Genomic DNA, 11,040 nt, shown 5'->3' on the forward strand with positions numbered 1-11,040 from the left:
ATCTGGTCCACGTGTGGTGTGGAATGACGGCCCTTGGGCGGACCGCTCCTGTTTGCCAGATGTGGGCCACAAGCAGGCCATAGCAATGCCACATGTCAGCCAAGAGCAAAGAAATAAACCAGAACTGGACCTTATCTGAGCCACAAAGTCTGTGTATATTAAATATGGAGTCATCTCAGCCTTAATAAGCCTGTTAACAAGCGGAATCACTGAAGGAAAGAAGAGAACAGAAAAAGAGATGAGCAGAAACACAAGAACTACAACTGACTTCAGACACAGCCTTAGATTAAATCAATTGAAGAGAAAAGAAACACATTTAATCTCTGAAGATCTCAGCTGATGCAATGTGGGCAGTGTTCTTTCAGCTCAACATCCCAATTAAGTGAGCACAGGTGAATTTAAACAGTTTTACTACTTCAAGCATTTTACAGGTCTCAAATTACACAGATCCTACCAAATGTAACATTCACAGACATTTTTATATATCTTTAATCCACAAACCATCTCTGTCTACTGGCGCTATATTGTGGATTATGTCGGTAAATGTTACATTTGGTATGAACTTCATCACTTCGATCACGCCAGTAAAAGAGTGTATTTGTGTATTTCATAATACATGTATGAATTGAATGATGGATTGGAGATGCTTACTGCAAGCCATTTTTTCAAAGGTTTTCCAAAAGTGGTGGGAATGTAATCAACTTCAGCAAAAAGTGTTGGAGACACATTCCACCCACATCCGCTAAAGACATCTATGAAAAGCTCAGGATAAGCATTTCGGAGATGTATGATGAAGTCTTGTTTTGATTTTGTTTCATCAGGCTTGTTCGACTTGAACCAGCGCTGCACAGACTGATCGGTGAATGACATCAAAGTACCGCGAGAACGAATAGAAAGTAGATGGGACCTTATGCTTTTGAATTGCTCTCGTGGTACTTTGATGTCATAAACCGATCGGTCTGTGCAGCGTTGGTTCAAGTCGAACAAGCCTATCCTCTTGTTTTATGTCTGTCATATGATCCCCTGTTCTAGTCATGTGATCCTGCCATGTGTTCCCTTGTCTTTTGTGTAATGTTCTGATTGGTTCATTGTTTGATTGTGCACAGGTGTCCCTTGTCCAGTCATTAATCTTGTGTGTATTTAAGCCCTCGTGTTTGCCTTATTCCTTGTCAAGTATTGTTTTGTGTAACCACTGGTGCCCATGCCCATGCCTTTTTTCATGTCCATGTCCATGTCCATGCCCATGTCCATGTCCATGCCCATGCCCATGCCCATGCCCATGCCCATGCCCATGCCCATGCCCATGCCCATGCCCATGCCCATGCCCATGCCTTTTTTCATGTCCATGCCCATGCCTTTTTTCATGTCCATGCCCATGCCTTTGTTTGATGTTTGATCATGTTTGGGAAATAAACTGCACTTGGGTTCTGCAAATTGGCTCCAGTGGATTTTCAAGGTTATAATAAGAGTAGGAGATGAACACCGCAGTGGGGTGGGGCGGAGAACTCTTTATAAATGCAGTGACACTTGCTTTACATTCCATTAGAAAGCTGACAGTCGTGGAAACAGCAGTCAGATCACAGACCAGAACAGAAGTATGAAGTTTAACATCGCGTTGAGTGTTGCCAGTCTCATACTTCTCTACATAGCAGGTAGGATCTTCCAAAAAGTATATTACATTAGAAATTAGATGTAAATTTTATAATGTTTGTTTCAATTGTTTAATAACTGACAAGCCATTTAATTCCTGAGAAACAGCAATTGACAATTTATGTTTCTCATGGTTGTAAAAACATGCTTGAAATTGGTTCTGTAGTTGAACACAAATTCTGCATTTGTATGCATTTCTCTACAAATGCATAATCTTTGTATTTTAATGGATGAGTTGAATTCATGTAAATTCCAGGTTGCCAAGAATCAGGATGCAGTTCAAGTTTGGTTGAATGAAAGTTCTGAGTCTGAACGGGTGGTGACTTTGAAGAAGCTAAAAGATAGTTTTGATTTGTTTAGGGTTTTGGTCACCACATAAAATCCATACTTGTATTTATTTTATTTATAGATTTGATTAATTTATTCTAAAATGTGGAAAATAGTGATACTAATAATACAGAATGAATAGTGTCCAAACTTTTATGAAGCAATGTAAAATACATGAGCAAACTGCTCAATGTTCGAAATCGCACACAATTACTTAATATCAGTAACTTTCACTAAATACAGATTAAATATTATTTAGATATACAATGCTGCTTGAAAGTTTGTGAATTTTCTATATTTCTGTATAAATATGACCCAAAACTTCATCAGAAATATACACAAGTCCTAAAAGTTGACAAAGAGAACCCTATCAAACAAATGAGACAAAAATATATTTTTTTTAAATTATTTATTGAGAAAAATGATCCAGAAATACATATTTGTGAGTGGCAAAAGTATGTGAACTCTTGCTTTCAGTATCTGGTGGTACCCCCTTGTGCAGCAATAATGGCAAACATTTCCGGTAACCACTGATCAGTCCTACACAACGATTTGGAGGAATTTCAACCCATTCCTCAGTACAGAACAGCTTCAACTCTGGGATGTTGGTGGGTTTCCTCACATGAACTGCTCGCTTCAAGTCCTTCCACAACTTTTCAATCGAAGTAAGGTCTGGACTCAGCCATTCCAAAACATTAACTTTATTCTTCTTTCACCATTCTTTGGTAGAACGACTTGTGTGCTTGGGGTAGTTGTATTGCTGCATGACCCACTTTCCCTTGAGTTTCAGTTCACGGACAGATGTCCTGACATTTTCCAAATGATAGCCTATAGCGATGCCATCAGGATACACATACACTGGTAGGCAGTGGCCCACCTTACCGGGTGACCACGTCGTGGTCCACCAGAATTTATAGTTTACCCACCTCTTTTTTTACCACTACACCTCTGGTTGACATGAATATTCATATCTCCAAGTACGATGATATTGGCAGACATTGTACAGAAAGTTGAGAGAAGATTGGACATCTCTGGGATGAAAGATGAGTTTGGTTTGGGTGGCCGGTAAATAAGAAGTATCGTTGTGGAGAGAGGGTGCTTACGTTTAAATGCAAGGCATTCAAACGAAGACAGCTCAGGGAGGGTTTTAGGGGACAAGATCAGATCACTTCGGTGGATGACAGCCAGACCACCACCACACCCTGTGTTGCGAGCTTTCTGTCAGTAGCAGTAGCCAGGGGGACAGGTCTCATTTAAAAAAGAATAAACATCTGGTTGATGCCAGGTTTCTGTAAGGCACATCATATCCAAACACTTTTCCAGAATATGGTCATGTATGAGGCAAGATTTGTTTGTGATGGATTGTGTATTGAAAAGTTCAATCTTGATATTTGATGCAGCAGTGAGTCTCTGTATTGGCTGAATTAGACTGAGGTCCACTCCACGTTTTCTATGTTTTCCATCCGTTCAGTGTGTAGCGTCGTCATGGAAACTCCAGCGTTACTAGTCCTAGGAGTGGCAGCGCCCTGATGACGTGTTCGGGATGTGACAGTACGCACTCCAGACCAGATGGATTAGATGTTGTGATCAGACCGGGAGAAAACAAACTTTCGACTGCAACTTCTGTAAATGTAACGGGGCCGGCGAAGGAGTCCAAGTTGTTTAATGATTGATACACATGATGGAATGGTATAGTTGTTGAATTTCTTCAGTTGAGTGACGGAATAGTATAGCATCATGCCAGTCGTGGAGAGTGGTCTGTTAGCCGTTAGCCATGCACAGAGGAAAGCCAACAGACACAGTAAGCAAATAACTAACTTTGGGTGGATACCTCGCGATCATCGGCAGTGACTTTGGGTGAAAGCCTCACGGTAACAGGCAGTGATGAACAGATACGGGAATCCCCGAGTGATAAACTTGTAGGTAGACAGCCGATTGAGTCGGCAGAATCCGTGCAGAACACATACAAATCCACAATGTTTACTAGTGAGCAGCGACACTAGTATAACTTACTGAACGTAATACTGGTCGATAAAAGTTATACTATAGGCTATACCGTAACAACAACTGTTGCACTGTAGAGGATTTTCGGTTAGATAATTTTCGGTTAGAGAAATGGAGAAGCGGCAAACAAGCCACGCCTGCGTCCTCTCCCTCCGAAGAACAAAACTCATCTGTGGTTCCCAGAATGCATTGCGGCATGAAGAATGTCACCGTTATTGAGATTCACGAGCTGGTTCTTGAGGTTTGAGGGTGTCTAAGTGAACCCTTGTGAATCAATGAAGTGAATCAACATTTAAATCTCTGTTAATCTCAGTAAAGAAAAGTGTATCTGGTTTGCAATAATTGAAGCTGTTAATGCTGTTTTTGGAGTTGTTTAATGATGTTAGAGCCTGACATCAAATGTTTAGACGTCAACCCAATTTAAATTTTCAACCAAAATTTGACGTCTGAGCGATGTTGGAGTCCACGTCCAATAACATTTCTAGCTGGGGTGACCTCATATTGTGGCCATAATTTGTCATTACACTTTTAGCTCACTGTGACCTCTCATTGTGATCATATGGAGAAATCACTGTGAGATCAAAGTGTGGACTGGGAATAACTTTTGTTGTAAAATGTATTCTAAATTACGAAAATGTAAAAAAAATTAGAACAACTGAAACCACTCTTACGCAAAAATCACACACGCTTGGTGACCTTATAAACATGTTAGGATGAAATTTTAAGCATCAAATATATAGAGATCTTAAATATATTTCGCATCTATAGCCTATCAAGGAAAAAGTAAATTAACACTGCTCAGTGTTTATATGAGTCCACACTCAGTGTTATAAGTAACACTGAAGCAGTGTTGAAGTTAATGAGATAATTAAGTGATTGAGTCATTATTGAGCATTATTAAAGATACCTGATGTAAACAAGCAGAATTATTTCACATATTAAGTCACCATTATGTTGATTAATGTTTGCTGTAGTTGGGCTCTTGGCCCTTAAATGTTTAACTTCAGAATTTGTTTGGCTGCTGTAACTGAGTTATAACAGCTAGATGAACAAATAGAGGTAACACTTTACTTGAAGGGGTGTGCATAAGATTGACATCACACCGTCATAATTATGTCATGTCATGATTATGAAGGTGTCATGTCAATCTTATGCACACCCCTTCAAGTAAAGTGTTACCCAAATGGAAAAGTTGATCTGGTGTTGGTTAAAATTTTAACGTAAACATTTTTTGACCTGAATCACTGAACTCATTTAGAGCCTAATCACAGAGTTAGGTTTACTTTATTGATTATAGCAGCACTGGCTTTGTACAGCATGATATATTTAGCATTTCTGTTCTGATACAAAAAGAAAACTTAAAAAAAACAAAAAAACAAATGTAGGCACACAAAGATATCAAGAATCAGCGTATGAATCTCAGCAATGGTGACAAACAGCATACTCAGATAAACAGATCAACCCTGAAAATTAGAAAACAAGCCACTAAAAAGTCACATAAAAACAGCAAAAATAAAATAGTACGAATAAAGGAAACTACTAAGACAGTTAAGCTAATTATTTATTCATGCAGCAATGCATGATGGGAGTCATGAATGAGTTTTGATTGGTGGCTCCCAGAATGCACTGCAACATGCTTTATAATTGTCACCATTGTTGAGATTCACAGGCTTTGCAAGTTTTTGTATCAGAACAACTTTAATAAATCATATTGAATACATTGAAAATGCAAACAAATATTATGCTGTGCAAGGACAGTGCTGCCATAATCAATAATGTAAACCTAGATCAGAGATTAGGCTCTATATGAGTTCAGTGATTCAAGTTAAAAATAATTATGTTAAAACATAACCAACACCATCAGATCAACTTTTCTTGTTGTTCATCTGGCTGTTATAACTCAGTTACAGCAGCCAAACTAAATCTAAAGTTAAAAATTTAAGGGTCATGAGCCCAACTAAGACACACACTGATCACCATAATGGTGAATAAAATGTGATTTTCTCCTTCAGTGATTCTGCTTGTTATCATCAGGTGTCTTCAATAGTGCTCAATCATTATTGTCCTCTGTCCTAATGATTATTTTTCTTTGTTTACTCACACAGGTTCCCTCTGCCAGTTAGATGGTGAGTTGTAATATTGACCATAAAACTCGCAGAATGTGTCTTCTATGTATGCGAGGCATTTTTAAAAGGAAATCTCATATCTTGCTCTTTCTCTACAGTATGTGGTCGAGCCCCCCTCAACAGCAGGATTGTTGGAGGGGAGAATGCGACGGCGGGGGCTTGGCCGTGGCAAGTCAGCATTCATCTCAGCAACTCTAGCCATAACTGTGGTGGGACTCTAATCACCAAAGACTGGGTTTTATCTGCAGCTCACTGCTTCGAGAGGTATGAAGTTTAACACTTGAGATACATTGTAGATTGATAAAAGTGGGATTAAAGCAGACTTTCTCTATTTACAGTTTCGTTTTGTCTAAAGTTGTGATGTACTTCGGGCGTCTGCGACAATCCGGCTCAAACCCTTACATGATATCCAGGACAGCGAGTCGAATCATCAGGCATCCTAACTATAATGATTATACTATTGATAATGACATAGCACTGGTCCAGCTCTCCTCTTCTGTGACTTTCTCTGATTACATTAAGCCTGTCTGTCTGGCGGCGACTGGTAGTGTATTTTCTACAGGTACAGAGAGCTGGGTCACCGGATGGGGCAAGCTACAGTCTGGAGTTGAGTGAACATTTGCTTGCCAGTTATACTGTGAACCTCAACAATTTACCTACAAATCCTAAATCCTTGCTGTAAAAAACAGCCAAATTCTGACAGTAACGTACCATTTTCCATTAAAACAGTGATACACCATAAAAAACAATGCAATCTGGGTAATATTTAATTTGCAAGAAAATAGCATACAGGAATATATATATATATATATATATATATATATATATATATATATATATATATATATATATATATACAGCAAATATATTAAGCAAATATACAGCATTTACACTCAGAGGGTGTTTTTCTAATCACACCCTATACCCTAATTCAATATTTCCTACATTAGTTCACTTATGTAGTCCACTTGAATGAAAACAAGTAAGTGAATTCAGAAAATGGAGAATAGGGACCTATAATGCAGCCAGCCACCAGGGGACGATCAAAACATCTTAGCCTTGTTTTCCAGGACGTGTGTCGGACTAGAAATAGTCCTCTGATGCCATGTCCGTAATTTATAGCAAAACATCTAGCATTAATTAGATCTCAAACAGATTCATTAAAAGTAGTTATTACTCCACCACGTGCATGACATCATTAACCAACGTAGTTGAATGACCACTTTGCGATTAATATGGTTTCGGGAAACAGTCGAGACTAGCTAGTTGATTTCTTCAACGATGCACTGTACAATGGTAGTTAAGCAGTGAGTTGCGTCGTTGTATGGGGAATGCACCCCTGGTTAGTAATAAGTGTTATAATATGTAATGGCTGGAAGTCAGTTGTATTTCTTGTGTTTCTGTATTTTTTATTTTTTTTTTACTTCTGTTCAGTGATTCTGCTTGTTAACAGCAGGTGTTCATCACTAATGCTCAACAATTATCTCACTGCAACACTGCGTCAATGTTACTATTATGATAAATGGTCAAAAGCTTTGTGTTCTCCCACCGTGAATCTTAACTTATTGCATGTGCGTCAATGACTTTTTGTATGCGCTTCAAAATAGACATCACTGAACAAGTGCAGTGCGAACAAATATAAACCAAAGAAATAAATTGAACAGTATATGATTAATTAACACAAATAATTATTATACAAAATTTACATAATAAAAATATGAAAATAAAAATTCTGAAATATGAAATATGGCTCTTACAGTTATAAACTGTAAATAAAAATAAAAAAATATAAATAGTTTACCGTAAAATTTAGTTTTGTGGGTCACCATTGTGCTGAAGAGTAGAGCCCGTGCTTCAGTCCAGGAGAATATCTAGAAACATTGATGATATGATGTGTGTTGCTTTATTTAACAGGCAGTGACTGTGTAGTTGCTAATTTTTAGTTAAATTAGTAAATTTGTGTAAATTTTAGTACACATAGTTGCTGTGTAGTTTTTTTTTTTTTGTGGTCTGAAATGAAATATGTTCACAGTAATAATATCCTCACATTATTAGCATGTTATAAATATTAGTTTAAACATTTAATAGCATTTGGCCAAATTAAGGCAGCCTGCAGGTTTCTGCAAATGAAATAATTTCACTTGAGTTTTTATTTAGTGCATGTTTATTTTTTATTTATTTTTACAGTAACTGTAGATTACAGTAAAGAACTGCACAATTAACAGTGAATTCTGTTGCCAGTATTTACCATTAATTTACAGGTCAATGTATTACAGTGTAGAAATGTTTTTAAAAAGCCATAAAATCTGTCCTCTGATCTGTGTCACAGACACCCAGGGTTCTGATGTACTGCAGGAGTTGATGATACCAATTGTGAACAACAGTGTCTGTAATAATGCTTATAAAGGGATCAACGCAAGCATCACAAGCAATATGATTTGTGCTGGATTTTTAAATGTGGGAGGGAAAAGTATATGTCCGGTAAGATACCAATCATTCATTTTACCCTGTTTAATCCAAAGCAATTTATTAAACACTACTCACCAGTTGTTGGTCACTTGCCAACTTTACACTGCCAACCTACAGAATTTGCTTAAATAAGGCCTTGTGAGCGCTTTGGAGGCACAATCCACAGAAGTAATGTGTTACTAGTATCTATAATTAGTTTGTTTCAACAACAATTACTGACCAGAAATATTAACTTCTCGTCCATTGTTATTTATAGTTTACAAGTAGGGTGTGATGGTTGCGGCCAGTGTGGTATTTGTCTCATCCATCCTTCCCCTGTATTTGGACAGTAAAAAGTGACAGTAATGAGTGCTGCGTTTTACCCATAGACTGTAAAAAAATATATTTTTTACCATAACCACTTCCTTTCACTGTAGAAAAATAAAGCCAAAATGTTCCAGAAATGGCCGCTGTCAAAAAACACTTTGGTGGACACATGGCTGGCAAACTTTTAACATTTTGTTTGTAACAACTGGTCACTCTATTGTCAGAGATTTACATTCTGAATGTTTGTCAATACAGGGAGACTCTGGAGGTCCAGTGCTCAGTAGGAACAGCTCCTTGTGGATTCAGTCCGGCATTTCCAGTTTTACTGCACGAAAATGTGATAACCCTAATTATCCCCGTGTGTTTGCCAGAGTTTCTCAGTACCAGACTTGGATCAAGTCTTACATGGGCAGCAACCCACCTGGATTTGTTGAATTCAACGCTGAAAAGCCAACATCCAACTCCAACTTCGGAAGAGTACTCAACTTCCTCTTATTTTCCCTTTCTCTCACATTCTCCATCATTCCTTTCACCTTCTCCATCTATCTTGATTCCTAAAGATTGTATGAACAGTAATTCTCAGTATGAGCTGTTGTATTGTTATTTTTGTCATTTATTCCCTACCTTTTAAAAATGTACTATTCTTGAAAAGCTCTCTTATTGATATCATAAGAGCATACACTAATGTAGATAATGCTGAACTAGCTTGCATATACAGTTCATATGTGTACTATTAAGTGTACTTAAAGTGTGCATATTGTGTTCACTTGTATTAATTAATCTAACCTGAGCCATTGCCACTAAAAGTTTAATGATTGACCAATAAGAATATTTACATTTACATTTACATTTAGTCATTTAGCAGACGCCTTTATCCAAAGCGAGGGTAATTCATCATAATGCATAATATTATTTTATTTTTTTTATAAGCCTGAACGATGAAACAAGAGTAAAAAAAAAAAAAAGGAAAACATAAAGGAGATTTAAGCCACTTTTGCCTGTGGGTGAAAAACTTTGCATAAAGAAATTAATAAACATATTCAAGAGATGGCGATTTTGTTTTTTCATATTATTATTATTTTTTAAATCAGTGAGGAAGCTTTAAATTGATCAAAAGTGTCTGTAAAGTATTTTATAATGTTACAGTGTGTCGATCCATTGCAGTGTGTCACATCCATTCAATTCCAGTTTCAGGATTGATTTAAAAAGATGTACTTCAGCTGGTGATGAAATAGAAACTTTCTCCACCTGACTTTGGGAAATATAGGGATTTAGATGGGAAGAGGGGAGTTGTTCTTGGTCCAGAATTGATATGGCCACATATGCATTTCTCTCCGTTTTTCTCTTTTTCTTACATTTCTATATGATGTAATAAAAAAATAAAATAAAAAAATTTAAAAAAAATGAGAGTGGGTGTGATGAAGGAATATCCTGAAATAAAGAAGAAAAAAGAGGCTGAAGATAATTTGTTAGATGTATCATTTTCCATGAGTGAGTTAAAGAATGTAGTAAGAAGAATGAAACAAACTACTCCAGGAGTGGATGGAATTAGTTACTGTATGATGAAGCATTTTAGTGAAATTTCTATGGAAGTGATTTTAACATTTTATAATAGAATATGGATGGAAGGTATAATTCCTCAAAGTTGGAAGGAAGCATTAATTATACCTATTAAAAAGCCTGGGAAAGATCCAAGTAATCCTATAAATTATCGTCCAATAGCTTTAACTTCTCATTTATGTAAGGTAATGGAGAGAATGTTAACTGATAGATTGACTTATCATTTGGAAAAAGTGAACTGATTTTCTTCTTATCAAAGTGGGTTTAGGTGTGGTAGAGGGACTATGGATCCAATAGTATCTTTAGAAAATGAAATAAGAAAGGCATTTATAAATAAGGAAAGTGTTATTGCTGTTTTCTTTGATATAGAAAAGGCCTATGATATGTTGTGGAAAGAGGGGTTACTAATAAAGTTACAGAAGATGAGTATAAAAGGAAGAATGTATAATTGGATTAAAGAGTTTTTAATTGGAAGAAGTATTAGAGTAAAGGTGGGTGGAGCTATATCTTCAAGTGGAATAATTGATAATGGTACACCTCAGGGCACTGTAATAAGTCCACTTTTATTTTTTATCATGATTAATGATGTTTTTTCAAG

General features: G+C 36.8%; 1 protein-coding gene across 3 annotated transcripts in view; it reads left to right on the forward strand.

Moving 5' to 3' along the window:
- The window catches only part of LOC309498515 (trypsin I-P1-like), a 42,761-nt gene extending 33,064 nt beyond the window's left edge, over positions 1–9,697 (forward strand). For 2 of the 3 annotated variants that reach the window (XM_082169283.1, XM_082169285.1), the window contains exon 5: positions 1,547–1,651. Coding sequence is in view for 1 of the 3 variants with exons in the window: in XM_082169286.1 (XP_082025412.1) it covers positions 1,547–1,652; positions 6,087–6,107; positions 6,206–6,371; positions 6,446–6,712; positions 8,435–8,588; positions 9,138–9,440 (1,017 nt within the window). In the remaining 2 variants the exon portion in view is untranslated. Of the gene's footprint in view, positions 1–1,546; positions 1,653–6,086; positions 6,108–6,205; positions 6,372–6,445; positions 6,713–8,434; positions 8,589–9,137 lie in introns of those variants that run through there. The other variant, XM_082169286.1, reaches the window with a different exon arrangement.
- The last annotated feature ends 1,343 nt before the right edge of the window (positions 9,698–11,040 follow it).

The sequence above is a fragment of the Leuciscus leuciscus genome, assembly GCF_965113295.1.
Source record: "Leuciscus leuciscus genome assembly, chromosome: 1".
NCBI lineage: Eukaryota > Metazoa > Chordata > Actinopteri > Cypriniformes > Leuciscidae > Leuciscus > Leuciscus leuciscus.